This window comes from Theobroma cacao, chromosome 7, assembly GCF_053813885.1.
Source record: "Theobroma cacao isolate CCN51 chromosome 7, ASM5381388v1, whole genome shotgun sequence".
NCBI classification, from domain to species: Eukaryota; Viridiplantae; Streptophyta; class Magnoliopsida; order Malvales; family Malvaceae; genus Theobroma; species Theobroma cacao.
This window is the reverse complement of record NC_142645.1, coordinates 935857-954009: the sequence shown is the minus strand read 5'-3', so window position 1 is coordinate 954009 and position 18153 is coordinate 935857. Positions and strand designations below refer to the sequence as shown.

General features: G+C 36.8%; 3 protein-coding genes across 3 annotated transcripts; all 3 read right to left on the bottom strand.

Annotated features, from left to right (window-relative positions):
* Positions 1 to 1334: 1334 nt before the first annotated feature.
* LOC18593333 (ABC transporter C family member 3-like) lies at positions 1335 to 7418 on the bottom strand. Its single transcript, XM_018125182.2, has 10 exons — positions 4730 to 7418; positions 4428 to 4514; positions 3689 to 4333; positions 3414 to 3578; positions 2942 to 3236; positions 2632 to 2846; positions 2252 to 2557; positions 2055 to 2118; positions 1683 to 1922; positions 1335 to 1599 (listed from the first exon to the last, which is right to left on the bottom strand). The coding sequence occupies exons 1-10, from the start codon at positions 7103 to 7105 to the stop codon at positions 1481 to 1483; spliced, it is 4512 nt and encodes a 1503-aa protein (XP_017980671.2). The 5' UTR covers positions 7106 to 7418; the 3' UTR covers positions 1335 to 1480.
* Positions 7419 to 8404: 986 nt separating this feature from the next.
* Positions 8405 to 14479, bottom strand: LOC18593332 (ABC transporter C family member 3-like). Its single transcript, XM_018125121.2, has 10 exons — positions 11716 to 14479; positions 11437 to 11523; positions 10699 to 11343; positions 10424 to 10588; positions 9961 to 10255; positions 9642 to 9856; positions 9259 to 9564; positions 9063 to 9126; positions 8708 to 8947; positions 8405 to 8624 (listed from the first exon to the last, which is right to left on the bottom strand). The coding sequence occupies exons 1-10, from the start codon at positions 14083 to 14085 to the stop codon at positions 8506 to 8508; spliced, it is 4506 nt and encodes a 1501-aa protein (XP_017980610.2). The 5' UTR covers positions 14086 to 14479; the 3' UTR covers positions 8405 to 8505.
* A 1755-nt stretch (positions 14480 to 16234) lies between these two features.
* Positions 16235 to 17121, bottom strand: LOC148761370 (ABC transporter C family member 3-like). Its single transcript, XM_088808186.1, has 5 exons — positions 17118 to 17121; positions 16843 to 17076; positions 16680 to 16742; positions 16438 to 16635; positions 16235 to 16353 (listed from the first exon to the last, which is right to left on the bottom strand). Exons 1-5 carry the CDS (start codon positions 17119 to 17121, stop codon positions 16235 to 16237), a joined length of 618 nt encoding a protein of 205 aa, XP_088664312.1.
* Between the last annotated feature and the right edge of the window lie 1032 nt (positions 17122 to 18153).

Below are 18153 nucleotides of genomic sequence, written 5' to 3'. Positions count from 1 at the left end.
TGGTTGATTGGAACAGTCTTTCTAAATTGGTTTATCCATATAGCAAATAAGAATTGGATTATCCATCTTATTGCAACAATAAGGACCCAACCAATTATCAAATTGATGAAATGACTACCAGTTCTTGAAATTCATCACAAGAGAATATATTCTTGGATGTAATTGTTTAAATCTTTAATACAATTAAAAAGAGAACAAATAAGAACATTTGTCAATTTTAATTTTATGGGTCTCGATTAAAAAGGAAAAATCAAGCTAATATGAAAGTAAGAGAAAGTCGTATTCAGTAAGTGGAAAATATATGTGCACTAGATCCAATCATTCCATTATAGACTTTGCCTCGTCAATGTTAATATGGACTACACCAGCCTGGAAATTTTGTAGTATTGACTAGGCTAGTAGAAAAATTGAGCTAAGCTGGAAGAACCTTAACGTTGGAGCTAGCTTCTTTGAACCGTCAATTAAGTTATCTTAAAGCAAATAGGGTAACAAAATGAACAAGAGTCTTTGCATGATGAATCAGATTGATACTATCATTTGTAAATAATATGAAGTAACAGTCGAAATCATCATATCTAGACTTTTCTTCTGATTAATTAATTAGATTATCTAGCTCATTAAGGTCATTGATTTGTTTTTTAGGGAAAATATGGGATGATCAAAGAGAGAAAGAGGACAAGTTTAAAGGAAAAATCAAACTAATCTTAAAGAAAAAGGTGAGGTGGTACGTGTAAGAGGAAAATATGGATGAATGATCCAATCATTCTATTATATAATTTGTCTCATTAATGCTCATATGGTCTACACCAGGCTGGAATTTAGTCTTTTGCCGCGTTGGAATTGACTCCACAACGTGCAGTTACTGTAACTGATAGCTTCTTTTAACATGTAAGTGATGAGCTACTCAAAAGAGATTGATCCCAAATTGTCATCATCTGCTTCTAAGTAGGATATGCACAACTGATAGCTAAACCAAGTTACTGGTTACTGTGAAATGGAGAACTTGACCCTCTAATTTCTTTAATCTGGCTGTTTTCCTGTTCCAAAACAAGAGTTCAAACTAAAAATTGCTATCTTACTTAATACAATGAATAGCTATACTTAATCTCACCATCCTGCTTAATTATAGTGAATAAATAGTGCTGGTAATAATTTGATAACAGATAAGCATAGCACCTGATGCTGCAAGATTGCAGGTTATTCTAAACTAATTGAAAGAACTCTTTGATTCTTACAAGTTGCTATCAGGTCATACCAGACTGAAATATTGAAAACTATTCAGAAAGGTTTGATATATTTGATGACAGACTCTGAATAACTTAATAATAGCAGACTGAAAGAAGAGAAAAAGAAAATATATTACTACTGTTTATTGAAGCCAGAATAACTACTAGGCTTGTCTTGTACAAAACATTCCCAATGAGTAACACATTTTTTTCTTGATAAAAAATTTAAGACATGATTTTCGTCATCATCTTATTCAGTCGAACTTCTCCATACTTGAATTTGATCTTACAGTATACTCTGCTACAAGCTGTGCGAAAGATGAAGACTTGTTTTCTAACAATCTAGCGGGAGAATCATATTCTTCAACAAGTCCTGCAACAGTTAGAAAAAGGTTTAAATGAAATGAACTTAAAAGAATCCTACAAGCAAACTGTAAATTACACAACTGTACTAACCGTGACTTAGAAGCAGAACCATATCACTGTCAAGAACAGAAGTTATCCGGTGTGCAATTGTTAAGACCGTACAGTCAGAAAAGTGCTCCCTTAAGGTTGTCTGAATCAGATTATCGGTAGCTGTATCAACTGATGCCGTAGCTTCATCAAGCACTAGGATCTTACTTTTCTTGAGCAGCACACGCCCGAGACAGACCAGCTGCCTTTGACCCATGCTCCAATTCTCTCCGTTCTCAGTCACTGCAGAAGCAGTGTTATATTCCTTTAAAATTTCTTTAAATAGTTGAATTTAGCAGTAGATTTGAAACAACTTGGATGACGTTCAAAAGAAAAAGAAAACCAATTTTTATGTTATATGATAGAAGATCATACCTGAAGAATCTAGCCTGCCTTCCTTCTTTCTAACTCCATCCCCAAGTTGGCACTTATCCAGTGCCTTTGAAAATCAAAACATACATCAACACATATCAGACTTCAAATATCAATCATAAAGACTATGCATTTTATTAGAAAAGAAATGGTACAGACTAGAAATGCTTTTCTCTCATAACAAAATGAAATGAACCCACCTCCCAAATCTGTTCATCTGTGTACTCTTCAAGAGGATCCAAATTACTCCGTATAGTCCCTTCAAACATAGTAGGGTCCTGAGGGATGATGCTGAGTCTTAACCGCAAATCATGCAGTCCAATTGTTGAGATATTGACACCATCGATTACAATCTGACCCGCTGCAGGTTCAACTATGCGGAAAAGTGTTTGTATGAGAGTTGTTTTACCACTCCCTGTTCTCCCTACAATGCCAGTTTTCAACCCTCCTGGAAATGTGCAGGTCATACCTCGCAAGACGAGTGGCATGTGTGGAGCATACCGCACCTACATCGAACATCATCATTTATTTCAAAAACACATAACAACTTAGAGTCATAAACACCACATAACTGCATTACCTGCAGATCATGAATATTAACTTCTCCATGAGATGGCCAAGAATGGTCCGGGCGATTAGTTTCTATCACAAGGGCAGGCTCACTAGGAACACTACTGTACTGAAGCAGTCTCTCAACAGATATAATTTTATTCTCCATATTGCAAATATTCCAAACTACCCAAGCTTGCAACATATTTAGATTGAGTCCATACGTCACAGCTAAACCAGCAATGGCTAAACAAAAGAAAAAACTTCAGTCATTCTCCTCTAGCATCTGTTATCTACAATGACATTGTAGTCAATAAAGATGCCAATCTGAAATCAATTACCTGGGTCAATAACTCCCTCTGGTATAGAGATCAAAAAGAACAAAGAGAAAGCAAAAGTAATAGAAGACAACATGTCCATGCGGAAGCACAGCCATTCCATTGCAGCAGCAGCATGAAATTTTGGACGAGAATACCCATCAGTTAGTTTCATGCTTGTCTCTTGGAATCTTGACTCTTGATCAAAGCTCCTGATAGTTGTTGCTCCTAAAATTGTTTCAGCAAAATGCTGTATCACTGGAGCTTTGCATACTCCAACCAATCGTGCAAGTTCTCGTGCAGAAGATATATAATATTGCTGCAAGATTACAAGTTTATGAGAATTACTATGTCCAAGTATTATGCAAGGTGGAATGTTTTTTCAAATGACTTTGAGATTTACAATAAATAGCTTCATGGTTGCAAGTTTATAAGGTTATGCATTCTATAGCCACAATTCGACAGACAGCATACTATATGAGGTGACAAGGGTTACCTGGTACCAAATGCAGGTAGCAATCACAGGGATAAAAATGATAAAGATCTGCCAAGCAACCTGAGACATGACTGCGATGATTCCAAGGAGCTGGATAACTGAAAAGGCGAATGAACCAACTTGATACGGAATGTTCAAATCCACTGCACTTTGATCTGTAGAAGCCTAAAAGAGGCAGGACAATAACAGAATCCTTAAAAAACAAGGAAGGAATGCCGCCCAAAAAATTAAAATGGAATATTTAAAATCCATAGAGGAAAACATTAGATACTAACTCTGTTTAGTATTCTTCCACTTGGTGTGGAATCAAAGAAAGACATAGGGGCACGGAAAATGCATAAATGCATCTTTTTGAAGAGAAGAGTGGCTGTTTTGTATCCAGCTGTACGAAGAAGCATGGCTCTGGCAAGGACAGAAAAGGCACTAGCAATGGCCAAAGCTAAATAGACAATTATTAGTGTAAAGCTCCCAACTGGAGGTTTGACATCTGCAGACACGGGAGACGCCCAGGCCATCCAATAATTGCTGCCAATTTGAAAAATCTGAAAGACAATCTGTGCAAGCAATATTAAAGGCACAAGAGCTCCTCCGTATGCTGTTGTGATATACTTCCAGTAGACTGAAAACCCAACTTTTCCTTTTTCTCTCTCCTCTTCTTGAACAAGCTGTCCTTTTGGCCTGACATCATCTACTTTACCACTCTCATTACCTTGGTTATCTTCTTTCTGCACGTTCCCATTGGCACATCCCGTAGTAGGATCTCCCTCACTGATATTTTTTTCAGAAACAGATACTGCATCAACAGTATCAAGGGCTGACAAAGCTTTCTTATGTGCACCCACAAGTTCCATAAAGTCAGTTCCTGAATTGAGAATGTCATTATACTTTCCAGCTTGTGTAATCCTGCCATCTTTCATGACCTAACAAAAATGTACAAGTTGAATCCAGTAATTATATTATTGCTTACCCTCCAAGGTATAGGATTAAAATCACTGAAAATGTAAATAGCTTTACCAAGATTAGATCAGCAGCTGGTAAAAACTCAACTTGATGAGTGACATAAATCACTGTTTTTGAACTCAAAATGCCAAGTAAAACTTCCTGTCATTCAAAGATCAAACAGAGATACTCAGGCAAAGCAATAACTGAAGAAGAAAGCTCAAAAATAAAAGGGCAAAGCACAAATAACAAGCTGACAAAAATGCAAATATTAGCGTTTCAATTAATTAACCTCACATAGAGCAGTATACCTTTCTGCATAGACTAAAAGTAACTTTAAAAACACATGCCACAGTATTAGAGTAGAAAAATGTTACCTTAAATAAATGAGATCCTGTGTGAGCATCCACAGCACTGAATGGATCATCAAAGAGATAGATATCAGCATCTTGGTATAAAGCACGTGCAATCTGTATTCTCTGTTTCTGTCCACCACTCAAATTGATTCCCCTCTCACCAATAATGGTCTGATCACCAAATGAGAGGATTTCAAGATCCTTCTTGAGGGTACAAGCTTCAAGCACTCTGTCATACCTCTCCCTGTCCATCTCCTTGCCAAACAATACGTTCTCTTCAATCTTGCCACTTTGTATCCAGGGCGACTGAGCAACATAGGCCTTTGTACCACACAATTTAAGAGTTCCAGATATCTTGGGTAATTCCCCCAAAATACAGGAAAGCAAACTCGACTTGCCAGAGCCAACTGTACCACAAACAGCAACCCTCATACCATGGAAAACTTTCAAATTTATATCTTTTAACGTTGCAGTAGCAGAAGTGAAATCCCAAGAAAAATTCCCATCAACTATCTCAATTGCAGTATCAGAACTACCTTTTGGAAGCTTCTCTATAACATCAGGCTGCAAGTCATCAAGGCGGAGGAAGGAAGCAATTCTATCAAGAGACACCTTTGTCTGAGCTATCATTGAAATTGTGTCAGGAAGACTGTAGATTGGCTCTTGAAGAATCCTGAACGTTGCAAGCGCAGATAGGATCTTCCCAGACTCAAGTCGGACTCCTAAAAGAATAGAAGCACCAAAAGTGGCTACAGACACAACTGAGGGTGCAACATAGAAAACAAAACTAGTGATGCCATTTGTATAAACAAATCTTTTTAACCATCCTTCCTCAATATTCCTGAGCCCAATAATCTTTGACAGAAACTTCATTTCCCACCCTTGAAGTTTGAGAATTCTCATGTTCCTCAAAATTTCAGATGTTGCCTTCATCCTTTTATCTTTAGATTCCATCAACTTGTCCTGACACTTCTCTTGCATTTTCCCGAGAGGAATATTTGCCAACATAACAAGCACTGTTGCAACAAAAGCTGCAATGGATGCTAATCCAAGGTTTTTATACAAGATCACCAAGGCCAAAGCAACTTGCAAAGCTACTATCCATAGATCATGTATGTACCAACAAAACTCACCCACCCTCTCTGCATCAACAGTCATGAAATTGATGATCTCCCCACTGGTGTGGCTCTGCTTTGAATGGCACGAAAGGGTTAAACCCTTGTTATAAATCATTGCTACCAGTACTGCCCTCAGCCTAATTCCTATTTGCTGCAACTTAAAATACCAGCGCCTCTGCGATAAGCACTCTACTAGCTTTGCAACAAAGAAAGCCATAACCAGAAGATACCCCTCATTTTTAAACTCCCGCTGCCCATTCAGGTACTGAACAAAAGTGTCAATGAGATATGGGCCAACATATGAAGCCACAGTGTACATAAACGCTAACAAAGCTGTCCAAAGAATATCTTTCCAAGCTGAGAAGAGTAGTGCCTTCACCAGCTTAAGCACGGTAACTCCACTCCCCTCACTGTCAGCTGAGGCAAGCCTGTTTATAAAATTTTGAACAGCCCCAACAACACTATCACTGCTATCTAGCTGAGGAACATCCTCGAGGTCTAAAGGTTTTTTATTGCCAGCAGCAATGAGAGGCCCCATCCAAGAAAATGTAAGAATGCTGAAAATACCAGCATTTGAATATGGGGTTACAGTATCACCTCCTTTTTTCTTACTCAACTCTACACCATTACCTACACTAGAATCTCCATTCAAAAGGGGCTCCTCAAGGAGGGTATCTTCACCCTCATTTCTTCCGAAAAACCCCACAATACATAGGAAGAAACCAGTAATAACAGAAAAAACATCGGATACTAAATACTGACTTGGGAAAGAAACATGTTCTTTGTAAAGAACAACGTCTATAACAAGACAATAACAAGAAATTGAAAAATAAAAACCCCACCAAATTCTCAACAATAATGGCAACTTCTTTTGTTCACAAGAATCGGAGAACTGATAATGCAAATAAACACACGTTGTACCCCAAGCAAGTGTTTTTACCACATAATCAGAAAGAGTCACTAACTTATCCTCAGACCAACCATTTCTATACCAATAAAAATAACTTAACAAACACAAGACAGTATTAAAAGATGAAACAATAAAACAACAAGCTAAAGTTTGCTTATACCATAAAACCTTCGTTGGCCTTAACCTCTCCTTTGATCCTTCCCCACCAGCTTCTTTAACTCTGTTCACTACCCATAAGACCAGCAAGAAAAGCAATAAAACTAGGTGCAATGAAGCAGAACACCCATGAAGAAACATGGGTTTTAGGAGAAAATCAAAACTAGAAGCTGAACTCATTAGCAAAAATGATTCTGAAGCAAAAAATTTCATTCTTTTTGGACTTTTTACCGAAGAAAAAACTTGGGTTTTCAGTGTTGGAGAAGATTTTTGCTTGCGTAAGTGTCTGAGAGTTCCTGTTTTTGAGTTTATATCTCAACGAGCCTTAAAAGGAGCGTTAAAGTCAAGATCGGGACTCAAAAGGAGAAAGCCAAAAAAAGATTACTTGGGGAAGGGGTATGCGTGGAGACCAAGACCTGAGAGACGGAGAGAGCAAAGGAGAAGGGAGGCTTAAGCCTCAAAAGATAGCCCAAGAACATTAAAAAATTGGAGGCTTTCCGGGAAAGGTGTGAGCTTTGAGAGAGAGAGAGAGACAAAACATAAGAGATATACAATGAAATAGAAATATAGAGTGAGAGTGACTCTGTAGCGAGGGAAATAAGAAAAAAGCCAAAAGAAACACTTTTTTGTTAGGCAAAATTATCTAATGAAATTTTTACAACTCTCGCATTACCAATAAAGAAAAAAAAAACCTTTTTTTAATTCAAGAATTAATTTTTCTTTTATTTATAAAAAAGATTATCAAAATCTAATTTTAAGGTTACTTAAAAAGATATTTTTTTATTATTTTAATAATTTTTAAAACTAATATATAAATATTTAATTTATTGATTGATGTATGATCATGAGATTTGATTTTTTTTTAAATTTAAAATAAAAATAATTTTTAAAAATAAATAAAAAAATTTATTTTATTATTATTTTAAACTTAATGTCCCTCTTTTCTCATTAAAAAAAATTTAATGTTCATTGGTTAATTTGATAATAACTCAAATAATAATAATTGTGGGTATCAAAAGTCTTTTTTATTTATTATAAATAAATTTAAAACAATTTTAAAATATTTCTCAAACCATAAAATAGTAAGTTAGAAGGAACCACAAAAACCCGGGAAACTCTAACAAAAAACCGTTGGAAATTATCAACCGCCATTGTCCAGACACCTGGCGGTGAACCAAACCGGAGACTCAAATCCCGCCAGTCTGACCAAAAACCGGAAAGCGACAATAAAAACGGCGCCGTACTGAAGCCTCACAGTTTTGCTTCGACTTGTATCCTCATTGCACACCACGAAAACTTGGGGGATACTAATCTGGACACTTTCTTTTTGAAATGGGCCCCACTAACGGACTTGTGAAGGCCCACCACCCAATTGTTGACTTTATATTAATAATATTTTTTTCTTCGCACGTGTTTTTGACAATTTTTCACATTAATTTTCTTGACGTAACATGTCTTAAAAATTCTTTGTAACTTAATAATGGCAGACTGATAGAAGAGAGAAAAGGAAAATATATAACTAGTGTTTATTGAAGCCCAGGAAACTACTAGGATTGTCTTGTACAAAACATTCCCAATGAGTACCGAACATATATTTTTCGTGATCATCTAATTCAGTCGAACTTCTCCAGGCTTGAATTTGATCTCACAGTATACTCGGCTACAAGCTGTGCGAAAGCTGAAGACTTGTTTTCCAGCAATCTAGCGGGAGAATCGTATTCTTCGACAAGTCCTGCGACAGTTAAACATAGTTTTAAACGAAATGAAGTTCAAAGGATCCTACAAGCAAATGATAGATAACACAACCGTGCTAACCGTGGCTTAGAAGCAGAACCAGATCACTGTCAAGAACAGAAGTGATCCGGTGTGCAATTGTTATGACTGTACAGTCAGAAAAGTGCTCCCTTAAGGTTGTCTGAATCAGATTATCGGTAGCTGTATCAACTGATGCCGTAGCTTCATCTAGCACTAGGATCTTACTTTTCTTGAGCAGCACACGCCCGAGACAGACCAGCTGCCTCTGTCCCATGCTCCAATTCTCTCCATTCTCGGTAACTGCAGAAGCAATGTTATAATACTTCAACATTTCTTTAAACAGTTGAATTTAGTAGTAGATTTTAAACAACTTGCATGACATCCGACTTGTATGTTATATGATAGAAGATCAGACCTGAAGAATCTAGCCCGCCTTCCTTTTTTCTAACTCCATCCCCAAGTTGGCACTTATCCAATGCCTTAAAAAATCAAAACATACATCAATACATATCACACTTCAAATACCAATCATAAACACAGCATTTTATTCGAAAATAAATGGTACAGACCAGAAAAGCTTTTCTCTCGTAATCAAAATGAAATGAACCCACCTCCCAAATCTGTTCGTCTGAGTGCTCTTCAAGAGGATCCAAATTACTCCGTATAGTCCCTTCAAACATGGTAGGATCCTGAGGGATGATGCTGAGTCTTGACCGCAAATCATGCAGTCCAATTGATGAGATATTAACGCCATCAATTATAATCTGACCTGCTGCAGGTTCAACTATGCGGAAAAGTGTTTGTATGAGAGTTGTTTTACCACTCCCTGTTCTCCCTACAATGCCAGTTTTCAACCCTCCTGGTAATGTGCATGTCATACCTCGCAAGACGAGTGGCATGTGTGGAGCATACCGCACCTACATCGAACATCATCATTTATTTCAAAAACAACACATAACAACTTAGAGTCATAAACACTGCATAACTGCATTACCTGCAGATCATGAATATTAACTTCTCCATGAGATGGCCAAGAACGGTCCGGACGGTTAGTTTCTATCACAAGGGCAGGCTCACTAGGAATACTACTGTACTGAAGCAGTCTCTCAACAGATATAATTTTATTCTCCATATTGCAAATATTCCATACTACCCAAGCTTGCAATATATTTAGATTGAGTCCATACGTCACAGCTAAACCCGCAATGGCTAAGCAAAAGAAAACACGAAAACACTTTCAGTCATTCTCCTTTAACATCTGTTATCTACAATGACATGGTAGTCAATAAAGATTCCAATCTACAATCACTTACCAGGATCAATAATTCCCTCTGGTATAGAAATCAAAAAGAACAAAGAGAAGGCAAAAGTAATGGAAGACAACATGTCCAGGCGGAAGCACAGCCATTCCATTGCACCAGCAACATGAAATTTTGGACGAGAAAATGCATCCATTAGTATCATGTTTGCCTCTTGGAATCTTGATTCTTGATCAAAGCTCCTGATAGTTGTTGCTCCTAAAATTGTTTCAGCAAAATGCTGTATCACTGGAGCTTTGCATACTCCAACCAATCGTGCAAGTTCTCGTGCAGAAGATATGTAATATTGCTGAAAAATTACAAGTTTATGAGAATTCCTATGTCCAAGTATTATGCAAGGTTTTATGTTTTCTCGAACGACTTTGAGATTTACAATATATATTGCAAGTCTATGAGGTCATACATTCTATAACCACAAATTGACAGACAACATATTATATGAGGGGACAAGAATTACCTGGTACCAAATACAGGTAGCAACCACAGGGATAAAAATGATAAAGATCTGCCAAGCAACTTGAGACATGACTGCAATGATACCAAGGAGCTGGATAACTGAAAAGGCGAATGCACCAACTTGATACGGAATGCTCATATCCACTGCACTTTGATCTGTAGAAGCCTAAAAGAGGCAGGAAAATAATAGAATCCTTCAGAAACAAGGGAGGAATGCCAAAAAAATAAGATAAATGGAATGTTTGACATTCACACAAGAAAACATTAGATACTAACTCTGTTTAGGATTCTTCCGCTTGGTGTGGAATCAAAGAATGACATAGGAGCACGGAAAATGCATGAATGCATCTTTTTGAAGAAAAGAGTGGCTGTTTTGTATCCAGCTGTATTAAGAAGCATGGCTCTGGCAAGGACAGAAAAGGCACTAGCAACGGCCAAAGCTAAATAGACAATTATTAGTGTAAAGCTCCGAACAGGAGGTTTGACATCTGCAGACACAGGAGATGCCCAAGCCATCCAATAATTGCTACCAATTTGAAAAAGCTGAAAGAGAATCTGCGCCAGCAATATTAAAGGCACAAGAGCTCCTCCATATGCTGTTGTGATATACTTCCAGTAGACTGAAAACCCAACTTTTCCTTTTTCTCGCTCTTCTTCTTGAACAAGCTGACCTTTTGGCCCTACATCATCTACTTTACCACTCTCATTATTTTGGTTTTCTTCTTTCTGCACTTCCCCATTAGCACATCCCATGGTACCATCTCCTTCACTGATATTTTTTTCAGAAACAGATCCTGCATCAACAGTATCAAGGGCTGACAAAGCTTTCTTATGTGCACCCACAAGTTCCATAAAATCAGTTCCTGAATTGAGAATGTCGTTAAACTTTCCAGCTTGTGTAATCCTGCCATCTTTCATGACCTAACAAAAATGCAAAATTTTAACCCTGAAATTATATTATTGCCTACCCTCCAAGGCATAGGAGGAAAATCACTGAAAACGTAAATAGCTTACCAAGATCAGATCAGCAGCTGGTAAAAACTCAACTTGATGAGTGACATAAATCACTGTTTTTGAACTCAAACTGCCTAGTAAAACTTCCTATCATTCAAAGATTAAACAATTACTCAGGCAAAGCACCAACTGAACAAGAAAGCTCAAATAAGCAGCTGACAAAATTGCAAATGTTAGTAGTTCAATTAATTACTGTACATAGAGCAGCATAGCTTTCTGCATAGATTAAAAGTAACTTTTAAACTACATGCAATAGTATGAGAGAAGAAAAGATGTTACCTTAAATAAATGAGATCCTGTGTGAGCATCCACAGCGCTGAATGGATCATCAAAGAGATAGATATCAGCATCTTGATATAAAGCACGTGCAATCTGTACTCTTTGCTTCTGCCCACCGCTCAAATTGATTCCCCTCTCACCTATAACGGTCTGATCACCAAATGAGAGGATTTCAAGATCTTTCTTGAGGGTACAAGCTTCAAGCACTCTGTCATACCTCTCCCTATCCATCTCCTTGCCAAACAATATGTTTTCTTCAATCTTGCCACTTTGTATCCAAGGCGACTGAGCAACATAGGCCTTTGTACCACACAATTTAAGAGTTCCAGATATCTTGGGTAATTCCCCTAAAATACAGGAAAGCAAACTCGACTTACCAGAACCAACTGTACCACAAACAGCGACCCTCATACCATGGCAAACTTTCAAATTTATATCTTCTAACGTTGCAGTAGAAGAAGAGAAATCCCAAGCGAAATTCCCATCAATGATCTCAATTGCAGTATCAGAACTACCTCTTGGAAGCTTCTCTATAACATCAGGCTCCAAGTCATCAAGGCGGAGGAAGGAAGCAATTCTATCAAGAGACACCTTTGTCTGAGCTATCATTGAAATTGTGTCAGGAAGATTGTAGATTGGCTCTTGAAGAACCCTGAATGTTGCTAGTGCAGATAGGATCTTCCCTGACTCAAGTGGAACTCCTAAAAAAATACAAGCACCAAAAGTGGCTACTGACACAAACGATGGTGCAACCCAGAAAAGAAAACTAGTCATTGCATTTGTATAAACAAATCTTTTTAACCATCCTTCCTCAACATTCCTGAGTTCAATAATCTTTGACAAAAACTTCATTTCCCACCCTTGAAGTTTGAGAATTCTCATATTTCTTAAAATTTCTGATGTTGCCTTCATCCTTTTATCTTTAGATTCCATCAACTTGTCCTGAAACTTCTCTAGCATTTTTCCCAGAGGAATATTTGCCAACATAACAAACACTGTTGCAACAAAAGCTGCAATGGATGCTAATCCAAGGTTTTTATACAAGATCACCAAGGCCAAAGCAACTTGCAAAGCTACCATCCATGGATCATGCATGTACCAACTAAACTCACCCACCCTCTCCGCATCGACAGTCATGAAATTGATGATCTCCCCACTGGTGTGGCTCTGCTTTGAATGGCACGAAAGGGTTAAACCCTTGTTATAAATCATTGCTACCAGTACTGCTCTCAGCCTAATTCCTACTTGCTGCAACTTGAAAAACCAGAGCCTCTGCGTTAAGCACTCTACTAGCTTTGCAACAAAGAAAGCAATAACCAGAAGATACCCCTCATTTTTAAACTCCCGCTGCCCATTCAGGTACTGAACAAAAGTGTCAATGAGATATGGGCCAACATATGAAGCCACAGTGTACGTGACCGTGAATAAAGCTGTCCAAAGAATATCTTTCCAAGCTGAGAAGAACAGTGCCTTCACAAGCTTAAGCGCGGTAACTCCACTCCCATCACTGTCAGCTGACTCGAGCCTGTTTCTAAAATTTGGAAAAGCCCCAACAACACTATCACTGCTATCTAGCTGAGGAACATCCTCAAGGTCTAAAGGTTTTTTATTGCCAGCAGCAATAAGAGGGCCCATCCAAGAAAATGTAAGAATGCTGAAAATACCAGCATTTGAATATGGGGTTACAGTATCACCTCCTTTTCTCTTACTCAACTCTACACCATTACCAACACTAGAATCTCCATGTAAAAGGGGCTCCCCAAGGAGGGTATCTTCACCCTCATTTCTTCCAAAAAACCCCACAATACATAGGAACAAACCAGTAATAACAGAAAAAACATCGGATATTAAGTACTGACTCGGGAAAGAAACATGTTTGTTGTAAAGAACAACGTCTACAACAAGACAATAACAAGAAATTGAAAAATACAAACCCCACCAAATTCTCAACAACAATGGGAACTTCTTTTGTTCACCAGAATTGGAGAAATGCAAATAAACACACGTTGCACCCCAAGCAAGTGTTTTTACCACATAATCAGAAAGAGACACTAACTTATCCTCAGACCAACCATTTCTATACCAATAAAAATAACTTAACAAACACAAGACAATATTGAAAGCTGATACAATAAAACAACAAGCTAAAGTTTGCTTATACCATAAAACCTTCCTTTGCCTTAACCTCTTCTTTGATCCTTCCCCACCAGCTTCTTTAACTCTGTTCACTACCCATAAGACCAGCAAGAGAAGCAATAAAACTAGGTGCAATGAAGCAGAAAACCAACGAAGAAACATGGGTTTTAGGAGAAAATCAAAACTAGAAGCTGAACTCATTAGCAAAGGTGATTCTGAAGCAAAAAGTTTCATTCTTTTGGACTTTTTACTGAAGAAAAAACTTGGGTTTTCAGTGTTGGAGAAGATACTTGCTTGTGTAAGTGTCTGAAAGTTTCTATTTTTGAGTTTATATATAAACAAGACTTAAAAGGAGTATCACAGTCAAAAGTGGGCAATAAAAGGAGAGAGTCAAATTAGGAAGATTACTTGGGGAAGGGATATGCGTGGAGAGCAAGACTTGAGAGACAGAGAGAGCAAAGAGGAAGGGAGGCTGAAGCCTCAAAAGACAGTTAAAAAACACAAAAGTTTGGAGGCTTTCCCGGATAGGAGTGATACTTGAGAGAGTGAGAGAGAGAAAGACAGAACATAAGAGATGCCTCTGTTCTGTAGAGAGGGAAACTAGAAATTAAACCAAAAAGAAGAGCCCAAAAAAAAAGATAAATAAATAACACTTCTTTAGTAATGGAAAATTGTCTGACGAAGACTTTTACTACAACTTTTTGCTTTCTGAACAAAGAAAAAAATGGAAAGAAACCCTTGTTTTAATTCAAGAATTAATTTTTCTTTCATTTATCAATCTTTATAAGATTATAATAATCTGATCCTATGAACCTGGCTCAAAGTTGCTGACTTTTTGTTATTTTAATAATTTCTAGAAATAAATAAAAAATCTTCTTTTATTATTATTTTAAAGTAAATAACCCTTTTTTCTCATAAAAAAAGTTAAAGACCCTTTTTAGCAAAACATTAATTTCATTGGTTATTTGATATTAATTCAAATTATAAAAATAAATAGCGAAATAAAAAATATATATTCCTCCTAAATTAAAAAATAATTTTGGGTATTAAAGCTTTTTTATTATTTAAAATAATTTCAAAAAATTTCCCAAACAACCAATAGTAAATTATTGCAAACCAGGAAAAAAAAACCCGGGAAACACCAATAGAAACCGTTGGAATTTTCAACCGTCACTGTCTTGACACGTGGCGCTGGACCAAACCGGAGACTCACGTGCCGACGGGCCGACCCAAAAAAGGAAAAAGACAATGGAAACGACGTCGAACTAAAGCACACACAGATTTTACTTCGACTTGTGTGCTCACAGCGAAAATGTGGGGATTCTGTTTGTCAGAATCTGTCTTCCTAGGGGCAAAACAGGAAATATAAAAATAGGTTCAAATCAGCAACTAGTTTGGGTTCACAGTTCACTCATTTGGAAATGGGTCCCATTAATCCACTTCAATTTTTTTACATTAATTTTGATGACATGGCAACTCCTCAAGCTTCTAAGATGACTATGATCTATAAGATGATTTGTCCTGCTTGATCCCATTACAAAATATCTCTTTGTAACTTTTCCAGGCTACCAAACAAAACCCATGGATGGTATGCAAAATAAATTATTGTTTTTCTTCCCAAAGTATGAGATTTGCAATCTCTTGTGGAATGTGGGGGTGTAACTTTCTAAGCAAACAAACAAACAAAATAAAGAAAGAAAAAAAGCCATGCATCAGGTTCAAAGAGTCAAGAGCATAATGTGAATAAATTATTATACTCTCCTTTGACAAGAAACTTGGAAGAGTTGAAAAAGGCATCTTTGCTTGGCAACTATGGAGGAATATAGTATTCTTTTTCTTCCATTCCCTATTTCCAACAACAGCTTTTTGAAAGTGAAAGTTCTTGGAAATGCAACCAAATGACCTGTCAAAATCTAAATGGAAAGTACTGGAAACCATGTGACACTAACATGCTTCAGGAATAATAGTATCAAGAACACTGTTGTTTCTGGTTATCTGGTCCTCAGTTACTGGAACCAATATTTGGTGTCAGATCATCATCAACCTTGCAGGAAATCATATTCCTTCGTACACCCTGAAACCAAGTTTTTGTTTTTACCAATGGAAGTCAAAAACAAACTTAACTATCAAGAACAGTGTTATCTGATGAGACTGTTGCCTTGGAGATCTGTTTCCTTGCTCAGACAAGACAGACTAGCAGTTGCTTCTGCCCCATGGTCCAATATTCTCTCTCCATCTTCTCTGACTGCAAATATTAAGAAAGCAATTGCCAGGATAGATTCATCCGATTGCTATATGAGCAACTAAGTTTGCCTCATCCTGTTGATCTTTTGTTAAAATAGAGTGAAAATCAAATGTAATACTTATTTTTCCATAATCTGATTCAGTCAAGCTTCTTCAAACTCAAATCTGATCTCCCAGTGTAGTCTGCTACAAGCTGTGCAAAAGAGGAAGACTTGTTTTCTAGCAATCTAGCTGGAGAATCATATTCTCTGATAAGTCCTGCAACTGTTAAAAGGTTTTAAATGAGTTGAACTCCCAACAAATCCTACAAGCAAACTATTGAATTACACAAATTATACTAGCCATGACTCAGAAGCAGAACCATATCACTGTCAAGAACAGAAGTTATCCGGTGGGCGATTGTTATGACAGTACAGTCAGAGAAGTGCTCCCTAACGGTACTGTGAATCAGATTATCAGTAGCTGTATCAAAGGATACCGTAGCTTCATCAAGCATCAGTGTCGTAATGAAATAAAGAATTCGTTCAATATTGGAACTTAGGAAACTTTAAACAAGTTTTATTTTATATCACAGAAAACAAGATCTGTGAAATCTAGCCTTCTATCCTTCTTTCTAACTTCATCCCCAAGTGGACACTTAATACATGTCAGACTTCAAATTCCAATCATAAAAGATACATCTTATTAGAAAAGAAATAGTATAGACTGGATATTTGTTTCTCTCCTAATCAAAATGAAATGAACCCACCTCCCAAACTTGTTCCTCTGTGTACTCTTCAAGAGAATCCAAGTTGCTCCATACAGTCCCTTCAAACGAAGTAGGATCCTGAGGAATGATGCTGAGTCTTGACTGCAAATCATGCAGTCCAATTGATGAGATATTGACAACATCAATTATAATCTGGCCTTCAGCAGGTTCAACAATTCGGAAAAGTGTTTGTACAAGAGTTGATTTAGCACTGCCTGTTCTCCCTACAATGCCTAAATTATATTAGGATCATATAAAGTGGATTTTTAGGTACCCATTAAAATCATGCCACTTAATATTTTTTAAGACATGTAAGTAGTATCATATATTCATCCTCACCAGAGGGTTTATCAAGAACACAAAGCCCCTAAAATTGACTCAGCTCTAAGGCAAGCAATTTGATGTGCATGGGAGTGACAATGAAAAGTGGGGGTGAAAGCCAAAGTAAGGTTGGAGCAGTGAAGCAATTATTGATCATATAAGTTAATTATTCATTTTAATCTTCGTTAAGGTAAGTTAATTAAGTTAGTCAGTATGGGATAAATTAATTACACATCTTTCAAAAAATACAAGGTGACATTATTTCATGGGTGCTTAAAAACCTACTTTTGAAGATAATCTAAATAAATGATTCAATTATTCTCATAACTTAATTGCAAATCTACATATCCATATAGGTAAGGAATCTGTTGCATCCTGTTATGCTTCAAAAGTGTTTGGTAAATATTGGCACACAGGACTTGGCTAAAGGAATGGTTAGTACAACTAAATAGTTTCCTATGTGAGTTAGGATGAAATATTTTGATAATATGATGGTTTTCATCTTGATTATTTTTATTGCAGTCTCTTATCTTGGGTTAAGTGTTTTGCAAAGATTGACACGCAGGACTTGGTTGAATGAAGGTTTAGTATAGGTAAACAGTTACTTATGTGAGTTAGCATTAAATATTCTAATAATCTGATAGTTTTTATCTTGATTATTTTTATTATAGCCTCATCTCTTATTTGGGTTGATCTCTCAAATTATAAAGGTAGGCATCTAAAATTCATCTCTACTATTTATGTGCAATTACTTGTATAGGCATTAAACTATCTTTATAGCCTGAGAAAAGTAGGATGGTAACTTAATACAAATTTTTTTAGGTACTCTTTTTCTCATCTTTATTATCTGTGACAACTACACATCTAACTATTAGCATATCTAAACCTTAAGAAGACACCTCAGCTTGTGGAATTGGTGGAGGATAGCAATCCAGTAATATATCTCTTTATCATGTGATTGATGTTTAACTAAGAACAAATACATGAAA

Excerpts from the sequence above, each read along its gene's own strand:
- LOC18593333 (XM_018125182.2), bottom strand. The coding sequence starts at position 7,105 with ATGAAATTTTTTGCTTCAGAATCATTTTTGCTAATGAGTTCAGCTTCT. Across the intron at positions 4,515-4,729 it reads CAGGATCTCATTTATTTAAG|GAAGTTTTACTTGGCATTTT; the intron begins GTAACATTTTTC and ends TTTGAATGACAG. Across the intron at positions 4,334-4,427 it reads CAGCTGCTGATCTAATCTTG|GTCATGAAAGATGGCAGGAT; the intron begins GTAAAGCTATTT and ends CATTTTTGTTAG.
- LOC18593332 (XM_018125121.2), bottom strand. The coding sequence starts at position 14,085 with ATGAAACTTTTTGCTTCAGAATCACCTTTGCTAATGAGTTCAGCTTCT. Across the intron at positions 10,256-10,423 it reads CTACCTGTATTTGGTACCAG|CAATATTACATATCTTCTGC; the intron begins GTAATTCTTGTC and ends GTAATTTTTCAG. Across the intron at positions 9,127-9,258 it reads CAGACGAACAGATTTGGGAG|GCATTGGATAAGTGCCAACT; the intron begins GTGGGTTCATTT and ends TGATTTTTTAAG.
- LOC148761370 (XM_088808186.1), bottom strand. Across the intron at positions 16,636-16,679 it reads TAGAAGGCTAGATTTCACAG|TAAGTTCCAATATTGAACGA; the intron begins ATCTTGTTTTCT and ends TTTAAAGTTTCC. Across the intron at positions 16,354-16,437 it reads GGTTCTGCTTCTGAGTCATG|GACTTATCAGAGAATATGAT; the intron begins GCTAGTATAATT and ends TAACAGTTGCAG.